General features: G+C 44.8%; 1 protein-coding gene and 1 non-coding gene across 5 annotated transcripts in view; one reads left to right on the top strand and one right to left on the bottom strand.

Moving 5' to 3' along the window:
• Positions 1-25,505, top strand: part of PAFAH2 (platelet activating factor acetylhydrolase 2) — a 41,716-nt gene extending 16,211 nt beyond the window's left edge. For 2 of the 4 annotated variants that reach the window (XM_010345412.3, XM_074380305.1), the window contains exons 6-11: positions 196-337; positions 1,833-1,946; positions 7,378-7,469; positions 9,914-10,084; positions 11,840-11,994; positions 23,295-25,505. In XM_010345412.3, the coding sequence (XP_010343714.1) occupies positions 196-337; positions 1,833-1,946; positions 7,378-7,469; positions 9,914-10,084; positions 11,840-11,994; positions 23,295-23,389 (769 nt within the window). In that variant the 3' untranslated portion in view covers positions 23,390-25,505. The other 2 variants (XM_074380306.1, XM_074380307.1) reach the window with 2 other exon arrangements.
• On the bottom strand, positions 21,497-21,600 carry LOC120366153 (U6 spliceosomal RNA). The gene has a single exon (XR_005580901.1). It is a non-coding gene; the product is annotated as a U6 spliceosomal RNA (small nuclear RNA).
• Positions 25,506-26,830: the final 1,325 nt, after the last annotated feature.

Below are 26,830 nucleotides of genomic sequence, written 5' to 3'. Positions count from 1 at the left end.
CGAGTTGAAATTCAAACCCAATTCTGTCTCTAAAATCTATATTTTTTCCACTTTCCTATTTATGTCCCAGATTTCCTTCCCTGCTAGCCAAAGGGTGATATATAGAGGCTCTTGGATGAAAGGGAGGAGTTGGTAAAGGGGAAAATAAACTCAAGAATGTTTTCTGGTTTCTCTCTGATGATGTGTGAATTTCAGGGACCGGTCAGCAGCAACCACCTATTTCTGCAAGCAGGCCCCAGAAGAGAACCAGCCCACCAGTGAATCGCTGGAAGAGGAATGGATCCCTTTCCGTCAAGTTGAGGAAGGGGAAGAGGAATTTCATATTCGGAATCCCCAGGTAAGTTTGTGCCAGTTGGGGAGGGAGAGTTGGTGAGCCTGTCCTCTGTCTATTATATTTGATAACAAGACTTTTAGTTAACCCTCTCTTGAAATCTCAGTCATAGTGAGTCAGAGTTTGCCACATCAATGGAAATACATAGGATATTAATCAGTACTCCTGCAACTGCTGTGACAGAAATCTAACGTAGACTTACTTAGGCAAAAAAGGAAATTGATAGCTTGTATAGGTAGACTATAGGAAGAGCAGAACAATTGGAACCAGATTCAAATGCCATCAGGGTTTGTTCTTCATCCTCATTTCTGTCTCTCTTGGTTGGTGGGTCTCATCTTCAAACTGGCTTACTTTCTAAGGTTAGAACCATAGGGGTTTTTTTGTGTGTTTTTTTTGTTGTTGTTGTTGTTTGTTTGTTTTCTGAGACAAGTCTGGCTCTGTCACCCAAGCTGATGGAGTGCCGTGGCATGATCATGGCTCACTGCAGTCTCAATCTCCTGGGCTCATGAGATATTCCTGCCTCAGCGTCCCGAGTAGCTGAGACTACAGCCGTGCACTGCTATGCCCAGCTACTTTTTTTTTTTTTTTTTTTTTTTTTTGAGACAGAGTCTCACTCAGTCACTCAGGCTAGAATGCAGTGGCACCAACATGGCTCACAGCAACCTCAACCTCCTAGGCTCAAGTGATTCTCCCACCTCAGCCTCTTGAGTAGCTGGGACTACAGGCACACACCACCACACAATTTTTTTCTTTAGCAGAGATGGGGACTTGCTGTGTTGCACAGGCTGGTCTCAGACTCCTCAGCTCAAGCAATCCTCTCACTGTGGCCTCCCAAAATGCTGGGGTTGCTGGTGTGAGCCACGGCGCCCCATCAGAACCACAGCTCTTGACAGCTCTGAGCTTGTGTGTGTTCATGTCATCTATGAGAACAGGGCTGTGTTTGAGTTGCTCCCTCAGTCCCCTACCTTGGTGCAAAACTGCAGTTTGAGAAATCCTGGAGAGGGATTCCAGGCCTGGGGAGAAGTAACAAAATGAGACCTTCCCATCAGAAATGCATTGTTAGAATGGGAGTGGGAAGGGCATCCTCAAAGGGCAGGGTTAACAGAAAAAGGAAGCAGGGTAAGTGCTTGGGAGACAAAAACAATAGATGTGTGATATGGATGGACAAGTGGAATCCAGTACTGGGTTGCTAATAACAGCGCTCTTAATTCCTTTGGTTTTTAAAATGCTTTCATATACATCATCTCATTGGATCCTCTGACAGCCCTATAGTTAGGTAGGTGGAGTCGGAACAACGGGGCTGAGTATGTTATGTTGTTAGGTAGTGCTTATGTGAGCTGCAAGGTAGCTGAGCCTTTCTCAGGATGTGGCACCCAAGGTATTTGCTGAGGCGTGGGTGGGCAAACTCCTATGCATTCTTCCTTGGCTCTGTACATGAATGAGATTTTCGCTGGACGGTTGTGGAATGTTCCAGTTCCCACTGGGACTGTCTCTGTTGCAGGTGCATCAGCGGGTAAGCGAGTGTTTACGGGTGTTGAAGATCCTGCAAGAGGTCACTGCTGGGCAGGCTGTCTTTAACATCTTGCCTGGTGGCTTGGATCTGATGACTTTGAAGGTATGGAAGCAATTGGTATGACCTAGAGCCCAGTATTCAGGGCTTTCTTGGTTACAAGTAACAGAAACCTAACTAAGTAGTGTTAACCAAAAGAGAATTGATTGGCTCATATAACTACCAAGAAGACCAAAGGCCCACTTGAGGCCAGTGTAGTTAGACTCAGTGTCTCAGACATTATCATCAAAGCCTTGGCACTCTTCTCTCCCCTCTCCTGCCTCAGTTTCTCTGTGTATATGTGGGTTTCTCACCAGACTGTGTCCTTTAGGCAAGAAAGATGGTTGCTAGCTGTTGAAGCCTGTGTATCCATTTACAGCTCCAGGTTTAAAAAGAAAAGAGACTGTCTTAGCTTCCACTAATCTGGGAAAGCTGTGACACTATGTGAGTCTCATGCCCCTCTGCTCCAGTCCCTGCGTCAGAGGGAGAGGATGTTCAGATTGGCCTCCCTAAGTTACAGTCCCACTTCTGGGTCAGGTGATTGCCCACCACAGGACCAGGTGGATAGCAGGGAGAGGGTTCAGGCTACTGAGCAGCAAACAACCGGTATCCACTGCAGGTTCAGTCCTCCCTTTGAGGGAATCCCACAAACCCTCCCAGGAGGGTATGAAACCATCCTGGACATGGAATTTGGTGCTTATGAAGGTGCATTCTTCATGTCCTATCCCCACCCAATCTTTTTTCTCCATAATTTCAAAAGTCATTCAGGCTGTATTCAGAGAACCAAGAAATCACACAAAAGCATGAAGAAAGATGAAACAACCTTTTTCAATATTTTTATATTTGTCCTTCCAATTATTTTTAAATATATTAATTAATGTGTGTATTTTTTTACACAATTATGTTATCATTTAATATAAGCTGTTTTGTGCCCTCATTTTCTTTCTTTTTTTTTTTTTTTTTGAGACGGAGTTTCGCTCTCGTTACCCAGGCTGGAGTGCAATGGCGCGATCTCGGCTCACCGCAACCTCTGCCTCCTGGGCTCAGGCAATTCTCCTGCCTCAGCCTCCTAAGTAGCTGGGATTACAGGCACGCACCACCACGCCCAGCAAGTTTTTTGTATTTTTAGTAGAGACAGGGTTTCACTATGTTGACCAAGATGGTCTCGATCTCTCGACCTCGTGATCCACCCGCCTCGGCCTCCCAAAGTGCTGGGATTACAGGCTTGAGCCACCGAGCCCGGCCTTGTGCCCTCATTTTCATTTAGCAAAACAGTATATATTCTTATGTCAATTAATATATATATATATATATTTTTGAGATGGAGTCTCACTCTGTGGCCAGGCTGGAGTGCAGCGGCATGATCTGAGCTCACTGCAACCTCTGCCTCCCGGGTTCAAGTGATTCTCGTGCCTCAGCCTCCCGAGTAGCTAGGACTATAGGTGCGCACCAGCACGCCCAGCTAATTTTTTGTATTTTTAGTAGAGGCGGGATCTCACCAAGTTGGCCAGGATGGTCTCGATCTCTTGACCTCGTGGTCCACCCACCTCTGCCTCCCAAAGTGTTGGGATTACAGGCGTGAGCCACCATGCTCACCCAATTATTGTTTTTTATGGTATGATTTTTAAAAAAATTTTTTAGAGACAGGGTCTTGCTGTGTGCCCAGGCTAGACTCAAACTCTTAGGCTTAAGCAATCCTCCTGCATAGCATGACTTTTATTATTTATTTTTGTGAGACAGGGCCTCACTCTGTCAGCCAGGCTGGAATACAGAGGTGCAATCACCACTCACTGTAGCCACCACAGCCTCCCAAGTGGCTGGGACTCTAGGTGTGTGCAACTATGCCAGCTAATTTTTTGTATTTTGTAGAGATGGGGTTTCACCATGTTGCCCAGGCTGGTCTCAAACTCCTGGGCTCAGGCAGTCCACCCGCCTTGGCCTCACAAAATGTTGGGGTTACAGGTATGAGCCACTGCACCCAACTGCATCATATTTAATAGCTATGCCATATTATATTGTATTAATAAGAATGGTGTGTGTGTGTATATAATACATATATAATACATACATGTATATTTACAATTACTGCTTTATGAGACTTGGTGTTTTTTTTTTTTTTTGAGACCAAGTTTTACTCTTGTTGCCCAGGCCGGAGAGCAATGGCATGATCTCAGCTTACCACAACCTCCACCTTCCCGGTGCAAGTGGTTCTCCTGCCTCAGCCTCCCAAGTAGCTGGGATTACAGACATGCACCACCGTGCTCGGCTAATTTTGTATTTTTAGTAGAGACAGGGTTTCTCCATGTTGGTCAGGCTGGTCTTGAACTCCTGACCTCCGGTGATCTGCCCACCTTGGCCTCTCAAAGCGCTGGAAGTACAAGCGTGAGCCACCACCGCGCCCGGCTGAGACTTGCTATTTTAAGAGCTCCTCCCACAAACTTATGCAGTAAGCATTCTTATCTCTTTACATAGAAAGAAACCAAGGATCTGCCGGGCACAGTGGCTCGCGCCTGTAATCCAAGCACTTTGGAGGCCAAGGTGGGCAGATCACCTGAGGTCAGGAGTTCAAGACCAGCCTGACCAACATGGTGAAACCCTGTTTATTAAAAAAAAAAAGAAAAAAGAAAGAAACCAAGGATCAGAAAGACTAAGTCCCCAAGATTATCTAGCTAAGTAAGTGGTAGAGTCACACATGAAATTGGGGCATATTGATTCTACAGCCTGTGCTGTATGCCCCAAAGCCTCTTCAGAATGTATATTTTAAAGGCTTTGGTAATATTCTCCAGGAGAAGCATCTGCCTGCATGCCCAATAGGTAAGGCAGACCCTGGAATCTAGAGTGTTTTGCCAGCTACATTGTTGGTAAAGTGAGAGTTGGAGGGGCCCTGGGCACTGAGGTCTAGCCCTGCGTGCCTGTGAGTGAGCCTGAGAAAGGCACTGAGAAGCCAGGCTCATGCGTGTAATTTCAGCCTTTTGGGAGGCTGAGTGGGGCAGATCGCTTGAGCCCAGGAGTTTGATACCAGCCTGGCCAACGTGGCAAAACCCCATCTCTACTAAAAATACAAAATTTAGCTGGGCGTAATGACATGCGCCTATAGCTACTCAGAAGCTGAAGCAGGAGAATCGCTTGAGCTTGAGCCTAGGAGGCAGAGGTTGCAGTGAGCCAAGATTGTGCTGCTGCATTCCAGCCTGGGTGACAAAGGGAGACTATATCTCAAAATAAAAAAAGGCTTTGGGAAATGCCAGGCTATAGTCCAGTTAGATTAGTTAAGCGGGCATCCTTTTAGGGGAAATACAGCATTAAAAAAGGCTAAATACATTTTCATCTATCAAATTGAGTCAGATCTAAACACTGATTACTCTGTTAACAGTTAAGTTGTGGGGAAGTAGACATTCTCTACATTGCTGGTGAGAACACAAATCTCATCCCATGGAGGGTATTTGGCAATTGGTATCATCAACAGTACAGATGCATATGTTTCTTTGACCCAGTAATTTCCAGTTTGGGGAATTTATCCTACAAATAAATACCTGCACAAATGCAGCATGATAGATGGACAGTGTTATTCATTCCAGTGTTGTTTGTTATAGCAAAAGTTTGATAGTAACCTAAACACTCACCATTGAGGGAACTGGGTTAATTATGGGACAGTGGATGTATTTGCTTGGTGAATGGTAGTTGCTAGTGTGTAAACCCCATATTTCAGTGGCTTAACACAGTAGAAAGGTACTTCTCTCCTACCTGAAGTTTAATATGGGTGCTCCTATATAAGAGGCAACTCAGGGATCCAAGCTTCTTTTATAATCTCTTTTTTGTGTCTAACCTCACAAAATTTGTGAATCCCAAATTTGTTGTTTGCATTAAGCCAACAGAATGGGAAAGGGCATAGAGGTTTGTATGAGACAGTTTATGGACCAGGCGTGGAAATAGAGATACCACTTTTGCTCACATTCTGTTGGCTAGAACAGTCACAAGTTGTTATCTAACTGCTGGGAAATAGTTTAGCTGTGAGACCAGGAAGAAGAGGAAAAGATTTGGTGATCAGCTAGCTGTCTATACCATGCCCAAGTCAAATACAGCTGTGAAGAAGGATGAGGAAGCTCTTTATGTACTAATGTTGTTATGTACAAAAAGATACAGTGCCACGTGTATGAAAAGGGGGGAAGTATATATTCATGTTGACTTATGAATATAAGCAATCTCTTCGGGGACACATAAGAAACGGCTACCTGTTTGGAGGTAGGTGGTGGGCAATCATGTGGAAAAAAACAGAGTAGGTAGAAGACTTTTGTATACTTCTGATTTTAGAGATATATGAATATATTTACCTGTTTTTTTTTTTTTTTTAATGCCAAAGAGGCTATCCAACCAAGTTGTTGATCTGAGGGTACTGAGTGAAGGGGGAAGATTTAGGTACAAAGCCTTGGAATAGACAGTGGGGAGAGCAGAGCAGAAGTTCAGAGCAGAGGCTGGGCTGCAGAGCCTAGAGAGGCCTCCTGAGCCCCTTAGCAGGCAGCTGCAATGGCTTTTTATTTAACTATACCCTGAAGGCTTCTGAGTACAACCAGAAATAGATACATGAGGAGCATGTTAGAGTGCACAGACTCACTCTTCCCCTTGGCTTTGGATAAAAATCACAACACATATCCAAGGAGGAAGTAGAACCTGCACTGGTTTCTGCACAAGCAGTCTTTGCTCCAGAGCACAATGGATGGGCAGCAGGAGCATCCCCGTTCCACCGTCAGCTCAGTCCATGTGTCAGGAACCTCGGACCAGTGTATAAGGCAGGCATTCTAGAGGATGGAGACGGCTCTTATTGTTAGCATGCTCATAGACTAATCGGTTTGTATTTCTTCATAGATTTTTTTTTCTTTTCTTTTTTTTTTTTTTTGAGACAGGGCCTCGCTCTGTCACCCAGGCTGGAATGCAGTGGTGCAATCATTACTCACTGCAGCCTCAACCTCCTGGGCTCAAGCAATCCTCTCACCTCAGCCTCCTCAGTAGCTGGAACCATACGTGCACACCACCACATACAGCTAATTTTTGGTGTTTTTTTTTTTTTTTTTTTTTTTTTGTAGAGACAAGGTTTTGTCATGTTCGAGCCCTGGCTGGTTTCAAATTCCTAAGTTCAAGCAGTCCACCTGCCTCAGTCTCCCAGAGTGTTGGGATTATAGGCGTGAGCCACCATGCCCAGCCTATTCATAGATATTTGAATGTCTACCCTGATCCGATATTGTTAAGTAGTGAGATTACAAAAGTAAACATGAAAAGTACGGTTTTCACAGTTCCTGCCTACACAAAGCTGTTCAGTCCAAGGACTGTTTGACTGGTGCCCTTTCCATAGGCAAGAGATTCTTGATGGTGTGATGTTGGTGGGCTCACTCGCTGTATTGTGGCTTTGGCCTCATTGCCTCACTATTTCTTCCTCTTGCTCCTGATGAATTGCTAAAGAGCAGTCCTAAGTTTTTGACTTGACTAAGTTCTCTGCTTTCCTCAGGGCAACATTGACCTGAGCCGTGTGGCTGTGATGGGACATTCATTTGGAGGGGCCACAGCTATTCTGGCTTTGGCGAAGGAGACCCAGTTTCGGTGAGTTTCCTGGTAGTGTTGCTGTGCTTGGCTCCATACACTATTTATTCACTCAGCAAGTATTTGTTACACAAGTACTATGTTCTTGGCACTGTTTAGGGACTGAGGATTCAATGGTAAACAAGAAAACAAGAACTCTGATTTCATGGAATTATGTTATTGTGGGAGGAAACAGACAAGTGAAAAAGCCAACAGATAATACGATCCCCATGACCAAGTGCAGTGAAGAAAAATAAGGCTGAGCATGTTGGCTCACTACTATAACCTCAGCTCTTTGGGAGGCTGAGGCAGGAGGATTGCTTGAACCAGGAGTTTGAGATCAGCCTGGGAAACATCATAAGACACTGTCTCTACAAAAAAATTAAAAAACAAAACCAAAAAACTTAGCCAAGTGTGATAGTGCATGCCTGTAGTTCCAGCTACTTTGAAGGATGAGGCAGGAGGATCACTTGAACCCAGGAGTTCGAGGTTACAGTGAGCTATGATTGCACCACTTCAGCCTGGGCAATAGAGCAAGACCCTGTCTCAAAAAAAAAACAAGAAAGAAAACAGGCTGATAATGTCTCTGAGAACGTGAAGCCAAGACTGGAAAGGCAAAGAAGTCAGCCGTATGAAGATCTAGAGGAAGATCTTTCCAGCTAGCAGGAATAGCTAATGCAAAGGCCCTGCGGTGGAAAGAAGCTTACTGTGTTAGGATGGGTGGAGCATAGGGAGTGAGCAGGAGGCAGTTTAAGCTGTGATCAGAGAGAGAAGTAGGGACCAGAGCACAGGGTCGTTTGGCCAGGGTAAGGAGGTGTAGATTTTATTCTAATTATGATGGGAAACTGTTGAAAATGTTCAACAGAGAAAAATCAGTCTTACATTTTAAAAGATCCTGGCTACTGCATGAAGATTGGACTGTAGCAGGACAAGACCGAAAGCCTAGAGGCTCATTAGAGAGAGCCTGTTTCAGAGTCAAGGTGAGAGATGATGACGAATTTACATCAGAATTGAGATAATGGGATGGAGAGAAGTGATTGGAGTCAGGATATGTTTTGGAGTTTTCAGGACTTGGTCATATGGGAGGTGAAGGAAAGAGAGGAAATGCAAGTTTTTCTTTTTATTTTTTTCCCTTTGAGACAACAGAGGTCTTGATACCTTTTGAGATTAAAAAAAAAAAGAAAGAAAGAAAAGAAAAACAAAAAAGCAAAAAAAAAAAACAACAACAGAGGTCTTACTTTGTTGCCCATGCTGGAGTGCAGTGGTGCAGTCAGCTTACTGCAGCCTCAACCTCCTGGGCTCAAGTGATCCTACTGTCTCAACCTTTCAAATAGCTGGAACTACAGGTACATGCTACCACATCCTGCTAATTAAAAAAAAAAATTTTTTAGGCCGGGCGTGGTGGCTCAAGCCTGTAATCCCAGCACTTTGGGAGGCCGAGGCTGGTGGATCACAAGGTCAAGAGATCGAGACCATCCTGGTCAACATGGTGAAACCCCGTCTCTACTAAAAATACAAAAAATTAGCTGGGCATGGTGGCACGTGCCTGTAATCCCAGCTACTCAGGAGGCTGAGGCAGGAGAATTGCCTGAACCCAGAAGGTGGAGGTTGCGGCGAGCCGAGATCACGCCATTGCACTCCAGCCTGGGTAACAAGAGCGAAACTCCGTCTCAAAAAAAAAAAAAAAAAAAAAAATTTGTTGTTAGAGATAAGGTCTTACTATGTTGTCCAGGCTGGTCTTGAACTCCTGGGCTCAAGTGATCCTCCTGCCTCAGCCTCCCCAAGTGCTGGGATTATAGGGATGAGCCACCATGACCAACCCAAGGTTTTTCATTTGTGTATCTATTATGTGAGTGGAAGACAATTGTCCCTTATTGAGATGGAGAGGAATGGAGGAGCATTTTAGGGGTCCGAGGAGGGAAATGGCTAAATCTTAAGGACATAATATTGCCCTTGGTGACATGGTTTTACTGTTGGCACCAAGGAGGCTTTTCCTAACCTCACATAGCACCTTGTGCAATCAGAGCACTAAGCTATATTGTTTTGTTACCTTGTCTGTTCTGTCTTCCCTCCTGGACTGGGAGCTCCTTGAGAGCAAGAACCCTCACTTACGTCTGTATCCAAAGCACATAGTAGGCACTCAATGAATGTTGAATGAATGAATAATTACATGAGTGAAGTGCCATTCTGTGGAACTCAGATCAGTCACCTGAGAGTAGATCCAGGAGAAGAAGGAGATCTGATCCTTGCCTTTAGGAAGTTTGAAATCTAGAAGGATCTTGGGAGAAAAGTAAAAGTGATTCCTATATAAGATCCTAACTGAAGGCTGTGGGCCCTGGTACCCCCTTCCTTGCTTTCTGAGCCTTTACCCAACAAAGGGAGGAACTCCACCCTTCCCCCCACCACCCTAACTACTCTTGCCTGAGATTCCGTGTCGCAATTCCAGATGTCTGGTCCTATTACAGGTGTGCAGTGGCTCTGGATGCTTGGATGTTTCCTCTTGAACGTGACTTTTACCCCAAGGCCCGAGGCCCTGTGTTCTTTATCAATGCTGAGAAATTCCAGACAATGGAGAGCGTCAATTTGATGAAGAAGATATGTGCCCAGCATGAACAATCTAGGATCATAACCGTTCTGTGAGTAAACCACAAGGTCATGATCCCAGTGCCCTCGCCATTCACCACTTGCTATGGCACCCTTAACTTCTGGATTACCTAGAACTTTCTACCCATTAGTAGAATACCTGAATACTTCCTGAATTTCGAAGTCTAAATTCTTTCAGAATTTTCTGTCTACCTCTCTTCTCCACTAAGCTCCATCTACAGTGATTTCTTCCATAGTTTATCTGACTTTATGACAGGATTTACCTAGTGCTTTCTGAAAAGGGGCATTATGGGATTGTGTGTTGGAAAGGAAGTGGTGTGGGTCTGGGTGAGTTCCAGAGATTGCTAGCCTCATTAGGGAATTTTATTGGGTCTTTTGAAGAATGTGAATAGGTAGACCTTTGATATTCACCAGACACATTTTAGACACCTTTGTGAATACTAAAATCACAGGTCATGGTAACATATGTTGTCTTCTATAAACCATCTGTATTCTGGTCAAGAGAAGCCATATTTTCTTCACTGTTATCATCAGCACTATCAGTTGGTTTCCTTTTGGGAGCCATTTTTCACAGGGAAAAAAAATCACTTCTAGTGACTTTAAGAAATGTTCCACATGTGGGAGGTGATATTGAGCTGCAGATGTCGGGCTGAGATCTCATGGACTGCTCCTACCCTGCAGTCGAGCCCAGCGGCACACAGGCTTCCAGGATCTGGTTCCTGTTTTGGCAAATGACAAGTGACTACATGCCATGGACCTTTGGAGTCACTTGGGTAGTTGAAATGCCAAATCCAGAGCCCTTGAGCACTGGGGTCAGCAGCATGGCCAGTGGCTTCTTCACTTGTTCATCTTGGTCCCGGCTGCCTTGCCACCCCTCCTCCTTCAGTTTGGTTTCATGACAGTAGACACTCCCTGAATGCTTCCCCAGGTCAGATTCAAGATAACTGTGACCAGGAGGGAAGGGAGGTGAGGCCAGTTGGGAAGGGTTACACACAGGGGACTTAACTCCTGGCAACATGTCACTTACTCAACTGAGTGCTGGATACTCAAGTATCCCATATGTTATATATATGTACCTTTTTGTGTGCCTTAACTAATGCATTTTTTAAAGTTAGTCTTTCTGTGATATCAGACAAATACTTTAGCATTTAAATTTGCTTTCTCTCACTGAATTGACTGGTAAATTTAGTTATGAATAATTTAGCCCAAAATTAACCCAGTGGGGATTTCACTAAATGTATTTAGTGTCAAAGGACTGAAGTTCTAACCCAGAAACCGCCTCTTACAAAGCATTCACTCTTACTTTTCTGATTATTTAAATAAAGGCAAGTAATTCCTTTTCCGTCTTCACTCTGTGGTACAGTTCTAAAGAAGGTCTTAATTTGTTTTGTGAGTGTTTGAAATTCACCGGGCAAAAGCTGTAACTAATAGATTGTAGTAACAGAAATGCCACATGCCACAGACCCCACCTCCTTGCTCCTGTCCCTGCTCCAGCTAGCTCAACCTTTTCCCTGCACTGTCAGGCGTTGTAGTTAGGGGCTGAGCTACCTTTGAAGCCAGGCACATCTGGATTCAAGTCCTAACTCAATCCCCAACTACTTGTATGACCTGATCCTAAGCAGATCATTTCTCTCCTTGGATTCTGTCAAGGGAAAAAATACTTCCCTTACAAGGCTGCTGTGAAAATGAAGTGTGATAATGGATGAAAAACACCTTGCACATAGTAGGTGCTTAACACATATGCCTTAGCCTCCAGACCCCTACCAGTTATTTTTCTTTTTCCCTAGTGGTTCTGTTCATCGGAGTCAAACTGACTTTGCTTTTATAACTGGCAACTTGATTGGTAGATTCTTCTCCACTCAAACCCGTGGGAGTCTGGACCCCTATGAAGGGCAGGAGGTTATGGTGCGGGCCATGTTAGCCTTCCTGCAGAAGCACCTTGGTAAGGAGAAAACTGGAGTTCTTGGGGCAGCTGTGGGGTCCCTTAGATTTCCCTGCAGCACAGTGAAATCTCTGACATGTCTGGGATGTGGGAAGGAGATTTATGGCAAATGGAAAACCTGAGTGAAGGAGAGACTTACATAGAATTATGGGGAAAAACAAGGCTGGGTACAGTGGCTCATGCCTGCAATCCCAGCACTTTGGGGTGTCGAGGTGGGAGGATGGCTTGAGGCCAGGAGTTCAAGACCAGCCTTGAGCAACATAAGACTCCATCTCTACCGAAAAAAATAAATAAATAAAAAATTAGCCAGTTGTGGTGGCTGCAGTGGGAGGATCAGTTAAGCCCAGGAGGTCGAGGCTGCAGTGAGCCGTCATTGTACCACTGAACTCCAGCCTGAGCAACAGAGCAAGACCCTGTCTCTAAATAAATACATAATTAAACAAATAAATAAATAAAAAACACTAAACTGAAAGTTGGCAGACCCTAACTTTCTTACTTGCACAATGACCTTGGCCTAGTCATTTAACCTCTCTGAACTTTGGTTTCCTGACTGTAAAAGGAGTATTCACCTCCCTCTACTCCACCACCTCTCTCCTTACCCAAACTCATTATTACCCACCTTATCTGCGTTTAGGGGAGTTTATGAGGATAACGGGCTAAATTTATGGAAGTGTTTTAAATAAAACATGAAGGACTATGACTAATGTCATCAGTCACAGAGCAGCTAAAGGGCAAGGCCTCCAGAGGTCTCTGGTCCAGCTTCCACCCAGAGGAGGCATCCTCTTATTAAGCTTTATTGGTTACAATGACTAAAGGTTCACAAACTTAACTTGAGAAAAAAAGGGGAGTTTGTTTATGAGTGTGCACCTGGACTGGGTGGGAAATGCGGTTACAGAAATCAGGGGGGCTTGCAGGACTGTCTCATGGCTCCAATCTCTCTGTGTCTTCTCATGATATCTCATTTTCTTTGTTCCATTATACATTTTTTTTTCTTTCTGCTCTATGGGTTTTCTCTCACTGATAGCAGCTGTTTATTCAGCTTCTGCTTCCTCATAACTTCACTCGGCTTGAACCACTCAGAGTCTGTTCCCTCTAGGTTTGTGGCATCCTTTCATCTTTAGCTCCCACTGCTCACTGCCATATTTTTTTGATTTCTTAGAACAGATTCCCAAGAGAGGCAATTTGATTGTATCAGCTCCTCTTTGCCCGCCAGAACACTGTAGCCCTGGCCCAGCTGGGCCCTGAGCTCTCTGCATCAGATGTCCCTTTCTGATCCCTCAGCAGGTACTGTGTGCAGGGCAGTTTCCATGAGAAAGGAGCCAGGCTTGCCTGAATTTCGAAGGTTTGACTTAACTTTAATTAAGAGCAAGATCTCCTACATTGTAACCCCCCTCTATTTGCCCAGGTTAACCTCTCAAGAGCTACCCAGAGAAGCCTTAGACAGCACTTGGCAGTTCCCTAGATATTTGAAGTAAACTATGCTGGTCCTCTCTGAGTTTTCTGTTTATTAAGCTAGATGTTTGTGGTACCTCCACCTGTCCCCATTCAGTTCCCCATGTTGCTTTTTGTTATCTGTTCCTTTTGAGTCACTGTTTTTTGGTGCCCCTTCTAAAGTGTGGTGCCCTGGCCAGGCATGGTAGCTCACATCTGGAATCCCAGTGACTTTGGGAGGCTAAGACAGGAGTATCGCTTGAGGCCAGGGGCTTGATACCAGCCTGGGCAACATAGTGAGACCCCATCTCCACAAAAAAAAATAAAGTAAAATTAGCCAGGTATAGGGGCATGTGCCTATAGTCCCAGCTACTTGGGAGACTGAGGTGGAAGGATCACTTGAGCCCAGGAGGTCAAGACTGCAGTGAGCCAAGATCATGCCATTGCACTCATGCCTGGGCAACAGAATGATACCCTGTCTCCGAAAAATAAAATAAATTGATAAACTGTGGTACCCTGACTTGACTATAACGTGCTAGGTGTGGTCTGACCAGTGCTTGGGACAGCTAGGCAGTCACCTCTGTGCTCTGTTTTTTTGTTTTGTTTTTGAGACAGAGTCTCACTCTGTCATTCAGGCTGGAGTGCAGTGGTGTGATCTCAGCTTACTACAACCTCAACCTCCTGGGTTCAAGCAATTCTCTGGCAGTTCTCCTGCCACAGCCTCCTAAGTAACCGGGACTACAGGCATGCGCCACCACGCCCAGCTACTTTTTTGTATTTTTAGTAGAGATGGGGTTTTGTCATGTTGGCCAGGCTGGTCTTAAACTCCTGACCTCAGGCGATCCACCTGCCTCCACCTCCCAAAGTGTTGGGATTACAGGCACGAGCCATCACACCTGGCCACCTGTGTGCTCTGGACACTAGCCTTTTAGTTGGATGACCTGAGTAAATTCAAATTTCTCTCTTTTTTTTTTTTCTTTTAAATCAATCAATGCAGAGGAACACATTTCTCACAAGTGCACAACAAACTTAGCCTGGATTGAGTCTGCGTTTTAAACACACCTGTCTTATGCATTTATTGATGTTTTGGAAGTAAATTTTCTTCTTCTTTTTTTTTTTTTTTTTTTGGCGACAGAATTTCACTCTTGTTGCCCAGCCTGGAATGCAGTGGTGCGATCTAGGCTCACGGCAACCTCCACCTCCTGAGTTCAAGTGATTCTCCTGCCTCAGCCTCCCGAGTAGCTGGGATTATAGAAATGCACCACCATGCCCAGCTAATTTTGTGTTTTTAGTAGAGATGGGTTTTCTCTACGTTGGTCAGGCTGGTCTCGAACTCCTGACCTCAGGTGATCTGTCCTCCTCGGTCTCCCAAAGTGCTGGGATTACAGGCGTGAGCTACCACGCCCAGCCCAGAAGAAAATTTTCATTTTTCTATTTCTGCCTGATCATTTCATCTTGCACATTATAAGCCATGATTCCAGCCTGCATCTGGAGACCTTAGGATCAATAAGAGACCTCAGGGCATCATTCTTATCACCTGGCAAGCAGGGAAAGTCTCAAGACTTTAATGGTGCCTGACTGCCTGGTCCTCCCTCAGCCCCCTTTCCCTGTTTCCTCATAGGCACCATGTCATTGTAAAAGCTTAAGATTAAAAATGATAGGAAGCCCACCGTGGCACAATTGGGCTCCCTTTAAAAGCAGTACCTGTTGAGCTAAGATACTCATTGTTAGAGACCAGCAGACAAGGAAATGGGAGGCAGGAAAAATTTAGACTGAGGGAAGATTGTTGAGGACTTAATTTATGCTAGGCCTTCTGCTCGCACTTTATCGTGTATAATTCTAGAGACAGCCCTTTCCAGTAGATACTTTTATTATTAACCGCATTTTACAGAGGAGGATACTGAAGCATAGGAAATTTAAGTAATTTGTTCAAGGTTATCTGGTTATTAAGTGGCAAAGCCAATATGCATCCTAGGCTGTCCAGTTCCAAGGCCCATGCTCTTAGTCACTGCACTGTGATGGTGGTGACTCTGGTAGTTCCATGGCCACAGTAGCACAGTAGGCTTTCAGTCTTTTTTTTTTTTTTTATTGAGACAGAGTTTCGCTCTTGTTGCCCAGGCTGGAGTGCAGTGGCATGATCTCAGTGCACCACAACCTCTGCCTCCTGGGTTCAAGAGATTCTCCTGCCTCAGTCTCCCGAGTAGCTGGGTTATAGGCATGTACCACCATGCCCAGCTAATCTTGTATTTTGTATTTTTAGTAGAGATGGGTTTCTCTATGTTGATCAGGCTGGTCTTGAACTCCTGACCTCAGGTGATCTGCCTGCCTCAGCTTCCCAGGGTGCTGGAATTACAGGCATGAGCCACCACACCCGGCCGGCAATCAGTCTTTAGACTGTCCACACGGAAGACAGTCACCTAACTTTGAAGGAGAGGAAGAACAGCTAGGAATAGAGGCTTCCTGGACTACACAGTACTTGCCTGTAATCTTAGCAGAGGGTTCACAGGCAGGAAAGGGTAAGGATCTTTTGGACAGAAGGCACAAATGCTTGAGCGGGCCTGGTTGGGATTGGGAAACTGTTTAGTGTATCTGGAACTCAGGAGAGTGAATTGTGGAAAGACAAAGATAGAGAAGTGGGCAGAAGCCAAATGTAGAAGCCCATGGATTTGCTGAAGTGAGTTTGAATTTTATTCCACAGGCCGTCAAGAGCCCCTGTTGGGTTCTGAGCAGGTGACTGTCATTATTAGGCTTGTGCCCACAGTCTGGTCCATTGTATAGGATGGGGCAAGGTGAGGCAGGGAGCTCTGGTAGGAGGCTCTTGCAGTAAGTAATCCAGGTGATAAGAGATAAGACAGTCTGGGCCAGGTGCGGTGGCTCACGCTTGTAATCCCAGCACTTTGGGAGGAGGGTGGATTGCCTAAGGTCAGGAGTTTGAGACCCTGACCAAATGGAGAAACCCTGTTTCTAGTAAAAATATAAAATTAGCCGGGCATGGTGGTGCATGCCCGTAATCCCTGCTTCTTGGGAGGCTGAGGCAGGAAAATTGCTTGAACCCCGGAGGTGGAGGTTTCAGTGAGCTGAGATTGCGCCATTGCACTTCTGCCTGGGATACAAGAGCAAAACTCCCCACCCCACCCCACCCCACCCCCCAAAAAAAGAGAAAGAGAGATAGAGATAAGACAGTTTGAAAAAGTCAGCCAGGCACAGTGGCTCATATCTGTAATCCCAGCACTTTGGGAGGCTGAGGCAGGAGGATTGCTTGAGCCCAGGAGGTTGAAGCTGCCGTGAGCTGTGATTGTGCCATTGCACTTTACCCTGGGTAACACAGCAAGACCCTGTCTCTAAAGAAAAGAACAGGGCCAAGGGTCCGGGCCCAGGCTAATTAGCTTTGCAAAGAGAGAAAAGCTTTTAGTAGCCGCATAGTACATTGTCACATGGGAAACTAAAATAGGCTGTAAGTGGCTCAGCTGAACCTCTCACTCTGGAAAATAATACTTCTGAGAGCCCTTGTTTGGCTGCTCTGGGGATATGATCTATGAAGACTGGTGCTTCCTTCATATTAACTACATGCAGCTCCTGGCTCCACCTCCACTCCTCTCCCACTCTCCTGGAAGACTATTTCACATCTTCTGTCTCCTCAGACCTCTAACACCTCTTCCTTTATCCTGTCTCTTGGCTAACTTTGCCTCCCACTTCACTGAGAAAATGGAAGCAACCAGCTTTCCTCAGACTCCCAATACCACCTCTCCCCACCTTCCCGTGTAGAATCAGCTTTCCCTGTGGTTTCTAGAGTTCCTGCCTCAGTTGCCTAATTAAGGCCAACCCCCAACACGAGATTCCATCCTCTTTTGCCTGCTCAACATGACTGTGCCAGTGATTTTTTCCCTTTTTATGTTATGTATGTATGTATGTATGTATTTTTGAGACAGAGTCTTGCTCTGTCACCCGGGCTGGATGTTGGCCAGGCTGGACTCAAACTCTTGACCTCAAGTCATCTGCCTACCTCAGCCACCCAAAGTGCTGGGATTACAGGCGTGAGCCACCGCACCCAGCCCCTCTTTACTTTAGATCATCAATTTTTCCCTCTCCTGGTTCAATTCTGAAGTTTCTCATAGAAAAAAGAAATTGTCTCTTGATTTCAATATCCCCTGCAGTTGCCACCCATCTCCTGTTCCCCATCACAGCAAGACTCAAAAGAATGTCTGCCCTCGATTTTTCTAATTTCTCTCTTCCCATTCCCTCTTAACCCACTCCAGGCTTTTGCATCACAGTACTTCATCAGAACTGCTATTGTCAGGGTCCCCAGTGACCTTCAGAATGCTAACTCCAATAGTTCTCATTTCCCATCTCTGGAAGTCTCTGCAGCTTCTGATGGAGTTGATGGCCCCCTCCTCTGGGAAACTCCCATCTTCACTTCTGAGAATCCACACTGTGGACTTTCTCCTATCTCCATGTTTGGTCCTCTTCCATCTACTTTGCTGCTTGCAGGGCCCAGTGTCTGGACCTCTTCTCATGGCTTTATGTGTCACCTCCTTGCTGGCGACTTCCTCTGTCACTGATCCACATCTCTACTTGGTCATCTAATAGATGCAACAAACAAAACCAACTTCACCTGCACTCTTTCCCTTATTAGTTAATCATAGTTCCATCCTTCTAGTTACTCAGGTCAAAGTCTTCATCCTTGTCTCTTCTCTCGTGCCTCCCATCCAGTCCCTCACACAATCCTATTGGCTCTACCTTCAAACGACGCATAGTATCATATCACTTGTCACCACCCCACAACACCATCCTGTCCAAATCATCTCATACAAATTAGTGCAGTAGTTTCCTAACTGGCATCCTCACTGTCACCCTTGCCAGTCCCTCCCCCTCACAGTCTTGTTGTTCTTTTTTCTCTTTGTATAGATTTAGAGGGTAAAAGTGCAATTTTCTTATATGGGTATATTGCACGTGGTGAAATCAGGGCTTTTACTGTACCCATCACCCGAATAGTGAACATTGTACTCAGTAGGTAATTTTTCAACCCTCACCCCTCTCTTACCCTCCCACCTTTTGGAGTCTCTAGTGTCTTGTTTTTCTACCCATTGTTTAGCTCCCACTTATAAGTGACAACATTCAGTATCTGACTTTCTGTTTCTGACTTATTTCACCTAGGATAATGGCCTGCGATTCTATAAAACATGATTTCATTCTTTGTTTATAGCTGAGTAATATCCCATGGTATATCTACACACCAGATTTTCTCTTATCAGATCTTCTGTTGATGGGCACTTAGGTTGATTCCTGTCTTTGCTATGTGACTAGTGCTGTGATAAACACACAAGTGCAGGTGTCTTTTTGGTGTAATGATTTGTTTCCCTTTGGGTAGATACCCAGTAGTGGGATTGCTGAATCAAATGGTAGTTCTGTTTTTAGTTCTTTGAGGGATCTCCATACTATTTTCCATGGAGGTTGTACTAATTTACATTTCTACCAACAGTGCGTAAGTGTTCTCTTTTCTCCCCACTCTCAACAACATTTATTGTTTCTGGACTTTTTAATAATGGCCATTCTGACTAGTATAAGATACTATCTCATTGTGGTTTTAATTTGCATTTCTCTGATGATTAGTGAAGTTGAGCTTTTTTTATATATGTTTGTGGGACACTTGTATGTCTTCTTTCGAAAAAACATCTATTCATGTCCTTTGTCCACTTTTTTCTTTTTTTGAGTCCAGTTTCTGCAGAATGCCTACTTTTTAATGGAATTATGTATTTTTTTCTTCTTGAGTTGTTTGAGTTCCTTGTAGATTATTATTTTGTTGTTGTTGTTGAGATGGAGTCTTGCTCTGTCGCCCAGGCTGGAATGAAGTGGTGTGATCTCAGCTCACTGTGACCTCCACCCACCAGGTTCAAGCAATTCTCCTACCTCAGCCTCCTGAGTAGCTGGAATTACAGGCACGTGCCACCACATCCGGCTAATTTTTTGTATTTTTAGTAGAGACAGGGTTTCACATGTTAGCCAGACTGGTCTCAAACTCCTGACCTCAAGTGATTCACCACCCTCGGCCTCCCAAATTGCTGGGATTATAGGTGTGAGCCACTGTGCCCAGCCTTTCCTTATAGATTCTGGATATTAGCCCTTCGTTGGACATATGGTTTGGAAATATTTTCTTCCATTCTGTAGGTTGTCTGTTTACTCTATTGATTGTTTCTTTTGTGGTGAAGAAGCTTTTTAGTTTGAGTCTCATTTGTCTATTTTTTGTTGTTGTTGCATTTGTTTTTAAGGACAAATTCTTTGCCTAAGCCAATGTCCAGAAGAGTTTTTGTTAGGTTTTCTTCTAGGATTTTTTTTTTTTTTTGAGATGGAGTTTCGCTCTTGTTACCCAGGCTGGAGTGCAATGGCACGATCTCGGCTCACCGCAACCTCCACCTCCTGGGTTCAGGCAATTCTCCTGCCTCAGCCTCCTGAGTAGCGGGGATTACAGGCACGCACCACCATGCCCAGCTAATTTTTTTTTGTATTTTTAGTAGAGACAGGGTTTCACCATGTTGACCAGGATGGTCTCAATCTCTTGACCTTGTGATCCACCCGCCTCGGCCTCCCAAAGTGCTAGGATTACAAGCTTGAGCCACCGCGCCTGGCCTCTTCTAGGATTTTTATAGTTTCAAGTCTCTTTTTTTTTAAAGATGGGATTTCACCATGTTGGTCAGGCTGGTCTTGAACTCCTGACCTCAGGTGATCTACCTGCCTTGGCCTCCAAAGTGCTTGGATTACAGGCATAAGCCACCATGCCCGGCCCTAGTTTAAAGTCTTATGTTTAATCTTTAATCCATCTTGAGTTAATTTTTACATATGCTGAGAGATATGGGTCCTGTTTCGTTCTTCTTGATATGGCTATCCAATTTTTCCAACATCATTTATTGAATAGGGCATCTTTTCCCCATGTATATATTTTTGTTGATTCTGACAAAGATCAGTTGGTTGTAGGTAGGTGGACTTTATTTCTGGGTTCTCTATTCTGTTTCGTTGATCTATTTTTCTGTGTTTATACCAGTACCATGCTGTTTTGGTTACTATAACCTTGTAATATAATTTGAAGTTGGGTAATGTGCTGCCTCCTGCTTTGTTCTTTTTGCTTAGAATTGCTTTGATTATTCAGGCTCTTTTTTGGTTCCATATGAATTTGAGGACTTTTTTCCTAATTCTGTGAAAGATGACATTGGTAGTTTGATAGGAATTCCATTGAATCTGTAAATTGCTTTGAGCATTATGGTCATTTTTAAAACATTGATTCTTCCATTCCATGAATGTGGGATGTTTTTTCCATTTGCTTGTATCGTCTACAATTTCTTTCATCAGTATTTTGTAGCTCTCTTTGTAGAGACCTTTTACCTCTTTGGTTAAATGTATTCCTAGGTTTTGTTTTGAGATTTTTTTGGTAGCCATTATTAATGGGATTGAGTTCATGATTGCGTTCTCAGCTTGTTAATTGGTGTATAGAAATGCCACTGATATTTTTGTTTGTTTCTTTGTCTCACTTTATTGCCTGGGCTGGTCTCAAACTCCTGGGCTCAGGCAATCCTCCTGCCTTACCCTCCCAAAGTGCTAGGGTTACAGGTATGAGCCGGTGCACCCAAAAAATCACCACCACTGATTTTTGTATACCAATTTTGTGTCCTGAAACTTTACTGAAGAGTCATTTTATTTTTTTACTTTATGTATGTATGTATGTATGTATTTATTTATTGAGATGGAATCTCGCTCTGTCATCCAGGCTGGAGTGCAGTGGCACAATCTCGGCTCACTGCAACCTCTGCCTCCCGAGTTGAAGCGATTCTCCTGCCTCAGCCTCTTGAGTAGCTGGGATTACAGGCATGCGCCACCACGCCCAGCTAATTTTGTATTTTTAGTAGAGACGGGGTTTCTACATGTTGGTCAGGCTGGTCTCGAACTCCTGACCTCATGATCCACCCACCTCGGCCTCCCAAAGTGCTGGGATTACAAGTGTTGGCCACTCTGCCCGGCCTTATTTATTTAATTATTATTTTGGCTTCCTCAAATCATGGTATTTATTTATTTATTTCTCTTTAAAAATATGGAATGCTTAAGGAATTTGCATGTCATCCTTGTGCAAGGGCCATGCTCATCTCTGTATTGTTCCAGTTTTAGTGTATGTGCTGCCAAAGCAAGCACTGAAGAGTCTTTTCTTCATAGAGCAGACACAGCGAGCCTTTAAGGAATTTAGTGAGACCTTCTCACTCTCTGCTCCGAATTCTCCAGCAGCTCCCAGTCTCTCCAAGAGTCAAACCCAGACTCCATTATCCTGCCAGGTCTATGGAATGTGGCCTCCAGTCCCTCCTGGCATCCTCCCCTGCTCCTCTCAAACGCTCCAGGAATGCTGCTGCTTCAGGGTCTTTGCACTGCTGCTTCCTCTGTCTGGAACATTCCTCCCGGGTAGTCTCGCGGTATACACCTACTGCCTTCAAACCTTGCCTTAAATCTCACCTTCTCAGTGAGCCCCACCCTGACCACCCTTTTTAAAACATTGGGCCCTTCCTTCCTCCCTTCAGCCAACCTCCAGCCACCACCAGTGCTTTCCTCGGCGGGCACCTCTTCCCGTTTTACATCCTGTGTAATTTACTATGTGTATTGTTTGTCTCTGCCCACTAGACGATGAGCTCTGTGAGAACAGCAGTTGCCATCTGTTTTGTTTGTGGATGTATTTTTGGCTCCAAGAACAGAGTGTGGCACGTAGTGGGTGTGCTCATTGTTTTTTGAATTAATGACTATGTAGCTGTTACACGTCAAGGGCCTATTCTGTGCCAGATTCCTGGCAGGGCACTGGGGATCCACAAATGCATGGGAGTGGTCCCTGCCTTGTGCCCCAGAGTCTGTTTTGAGGAAGGACACCTGCGCAGCCTCCCCTGTTTCCTCAGCCCGAGGGCTTGGACTCTTTGTGCCTGTTCTTGCCATGTAGTTAGTCCTACCAGCTGGGAGCTGGGAGCCCCCTCTCGAGTCATTCCTGGGGTTATGCTGCTCCATGATATTGCTGTCCTGTTGCTCTTGCCCTTCACTGAAGTGGCCCTGGATTTACACCCACAGACTGGGCTGTCAGAGACTGCTTTTTGCGTAGTAACCTCCTTGATCCTGGAACTAGACCTTTGATTTTCTCTGCCTTTCTTTTTTTGAAAAAGGGTCTCACTGTTGCCCAGGATGGAGGGCAGTGGCATTATTATACCTCACTGCTGCCTCCAGCTCCTTGCCTCAAGCAATCCTCCCATCTTGGCCTCCTGAGTAACTAGAACTTCAGGCTCACACAACCATACCTAGCTAATTTCTTTATTTTTTTATAGAGTTGAGGTCTTGCTACGTGGCCCAGGCTGGTCTAGGAACTCCTAGCCTCAAGTGATCCTCCTGTCTCAGCCTCCCAAAGCACAAGGGTTACAGGCATGAGCCACCATGCCCAGCCTTCTCTGACTTTCTGACCTGGGTTTGAATTCTATCTTTACTATTTAACAGCTGTAATGACCTTAGGCAAATCAGGGTGTCCTGAAATATATAAGACTAGTAGTAATTCTTAGCTCATAGGGATATGGTGAAAATTAAATGAAACCATGAATGTAAAGCATTTAGTACAACCCCTAGAATGAATTCTCCATCAATAAATGTTACCCTCTGTTATTATTGTTATTGAATTATTATGGATTACATAAGTTATTTACAAAGGCACTGAATATAGTTATCATTACCACCACCAACCCCACCATAACCAGTCCTTTTGGTATCCCAGGCACTCCTGTCTCTAGGATGACCCCCTCAATCCTTAACAGCTTCTCTTTGACCAAACTTCACAATGATTTGCCTAACCTTATTTTTTTCCCATTCAGACCTGAAAGAAGACTATGATCAATGGAACAACCTTATTGAAGGCATTGGACCGTCGCTCACCCCTGGGGCCCCCCACCATCTGTCCAACCTGTAGGCACAACTGGCCATTTGTAAAAGTCACTTGAACCAAGTTTCCATTTGGGAGCTACTCAGGGGCACCCATGAGCTCCTATCAGGAAGTGGTCAACATGACCCTGTTCACAGCTTGAAAGGTGTAATCGCACTGCTACTCGGATAGCTGGGTACTTTGATCTTAGACTTGATCTTAAAATCACTTTGGGACTGGGATCACTTGCTGATTGACCAACAGACTTTCTGGTGCCTTAGTCCTGATGGAGTGGGGAATAAGCAGTAGAGTGGGACTGGGGGAAACCCAAGCCCCGAGCTGAGCTCTGTGAGGCCTGGATGTAAAGACTTAGCCCAGCGAGCTCATTCCCTCACCCATGACCGGTGCTGCTTCAGTGGAAGAAATGAAGCCAAAGGATGGAGTGAAAATTCCTACCGTCAGGAACTCTAGCCCAACCCAACACTGTCTCTTCCTACCTCTTAGCCTTCTCCTTCCCCAGGGCCACTTGGTGAAGTCTGAGCACTTTAGGTAAATTTCTAGGGTATGGGCTGTGATCACACCTTCTATTTATTTCCAAGTCTTCTCATTGCATGAAACATAGTACTACTTATACTTACAGTAGTAAGTTGTATTTGTAAGCCCACAGAGGGGCAGACAGCATGGCTCTCACAGCACAGGGAGAGAAACTGAGGTACAAAGAGGTACCTCAGAAGCTCTGGATGTCTTTGGGCGTTTTGCTAAAAATGTACCTTGATAGGAAACAACACAAGCAGGTTGAGATGGGGAAGATGACAGAACAACAGGGTTAAATGGCCATTTGCACAGGCCCTTGCCACAACAGGGAAGTAGTTTGGTCAGTTAAAACTCAGCTACAGCCTGGGCAGTGAAGCAAGACCCCATCTTAAAAATAAACTGAAGGCCGGATGTGGTGGCTCACACCTGTAATCCCAGCACTTTGGGAGGCTAAGGCAGATGGATCACTTAAGGCCAGGAGTTCCAGACCAGCCTGGCCAACACGGCAAAACCACATCTCTACCAAACATATAAAAAATTAGCCAGGCATGGTGGCACATGCCTCTAGTCCTAGCTACTCAGGAAGCTGAAGCAGGAGTATCGCTTGAACCCAGGAGGTGGAGGTTGCAATGAGTCAAGATCATGTCACTGCACTCCAGCCTGGGTGACAGAGCAAGACTCCAACTTAGAAAGAAAGAGAGAGAGAGAGAGAGAGAGAGAGAGAGAGAGAGAGTTACATAAAATTTAAAACCTCAGAAGGCCACTCCCAGAGAGGCCTGGGAATGCCTTAGTTGTGTTTCTTACCTCAAATACTACAAATCTCCAACTCGCTCAGAATCAGGGTGCTTTTATTGTCTGTTTTTTGGCTCTGAGGCCCTTGCCCCAAATTTAAGTCAGATACAGACTGAATTTCCATTCTGTTCCATTTATAATGTGAATGATATTAATACTCATGTTTGCCTAATGTTATGTTGGAATTTTCTGTTTAATCTGCATTAGAGCAAGATGGAGAGCCATCTGGAATTGGCTTCCTTCTGTCTTTATTCTGTGTTCACTTACCACTTGGACCCATGTGGGAAAAAAACTTTGAAAGGAAGGAAATTGTCTTAGGGATCCAGTTCAAAGCTGTTTGGGAGCATCAAACTGAAACTCTCCTCTCCACTACTCAAGACTTCGTGCCTCAGTCCAAGTAGGCAAGAGCAAAAAGGAAATGTATCTCTACACGATGGCCCATGGTCAGGGCCACAAGAGCAAGCTGGGCCTATGTCTCCACCTGTCAACGGCTGGCCTTTCTAAGAGGTGAAACAGCAGATTGTTGAGGCTGTGGGGGAGGATCTGTGAATTCCCATGAGATACATCGTAAGAAGGATATCATTAAAGCCCTGGGCTCTAGAGTTATGGAGCCTGGTCTTGAGTCCTGGCTCTACCACTAACTGGGTAAATTTGAGAAAATGGTATCTCAGCTCCTGCATTTCTAAAATGAGGGTCTGCATTATGAATAGTTAGAAGGATTAAGTGAGGATGTGTAACCCATGGGTTACTTAAAAATGTATTTCCTACCTTCCAAACATGAGATTTTTCTAGTTACCGTTTTTCTTTTCTAGCTTAATTACTTTGTGGTCAGAGAAAATGACCCATATGGTTTCCATCCTTCAAAATGTGTTGAAACTTGGTTGTTGGCCTAGTGTGAGATCAGTGTTGTAAATGTGCCATGTATGCTTAAAAAGACTATATATTCCCAAGAAGTTGTTGGCTTGCTCTTTTACTCAAGAACACATCATAGATTTCCTTCTTCTTTTTTTTTTTTCTTTTTTTTTGAGATGCAGTCTCACGCTGTCGCCCAGGCTGGAGTGCAGTGGCCTGATCTTGGCTTACTGCAACCTCCACCTCCCAGTTTTAAGCAATTCTCCTGTCTCAGCCTCCTGAGTAGCTGGGACTACAGGTGCATACCACCATGCCCAGCTAATTTTTGTATTTTTTTAGTAGAGACAGGGTTTCACCATATTGGTCAGGCTGGTGGTGAACTCCTGACCTCAGGTGATCCACCCGCCTCGGCCTCCAAAAGTGCTGGAATTACAGGCATGAGCCGCCACACCCTGCCCATAGATTTCCTTCTATGAGAGCACAGACAGATATATAATGGGGCCTTTCAACTACCACATGGGCACCAGAGCCCCTCAGCACTTGCAGAACCAGCCGTAGACCAATCCCAAATATACGCCACCCTTATGCTGGTTCTGCAAATGCTGAGAGGCCAGTTCTGGCAGTAGTAGCACGTGAGACCCGGCTTCTACCTTGCTCCATAAGTAACGTAGGCATATTTTACAAAACCATGAACAAGAGACCTGGAGCCTCCCTATTGAGGGGAGTGGTTCAGAAACTAGATCCTTTCCTTCATTCGATTCATGTTCTGGTAATCTCTCATTTATCCAGCAAACACTAGGTGAATTTTCCATATAATTGAAAATTATCCTACAGGTAGCAAAATATAATATTGATTATTTTGAATGATAATCTACCAAAAAGGTAGCACACACTTTTTAAACAAAGTGAGCTGACTTCATTCAACCTTTTAGGATGTTCCAGTCAAGATAGACTAAATTGTATGGTGGTAACAGGCAACCCCAAAAGCAACAAAATTTGTTTCTTGCCCATGCCACTCGTCCTCTTTGGTCGGCTGTAGGCTCCGCTCTGCATGATTTTTATCCTCATTCTAGGATCCAGGCTGGTAGAGCTGGTGTTATCTGGAAGTGTTGCTGTTCACCATAGTGGAGCAGGAAGAAAGCCTGATGAATCACCTGCTAGCTCTGAGAGTTTCTGCCTGGGAGTGACTCTCATTATTTCTGTTCACGTGTCATAAGCCAAAGCATGTCCATTCTTAACATCCCATGCCATGGCCATTCTTAACATCCCATGCCATCCGAAGAGAGTCAAAATATTGTGGCCAGGTCTCAT

Source organism: Saimiri boliviensis, chromosome 11 (assembly GCF_048565385.1).
Source record: "Saimiri boliviensis isolate mSaiBol1 chromosome 11, mSaiBol1.pri, whole genome shotgun sequence".
Taxonomy (NCBI): Eukaryota; Metazoa; Chordata; class Mammalia; order Primates; family Cebidae; genus Saimiri; species Saimiri boliviensis.
This window is presented reverse-complemented; position numbering and strand designations above follow the sequence as displayed.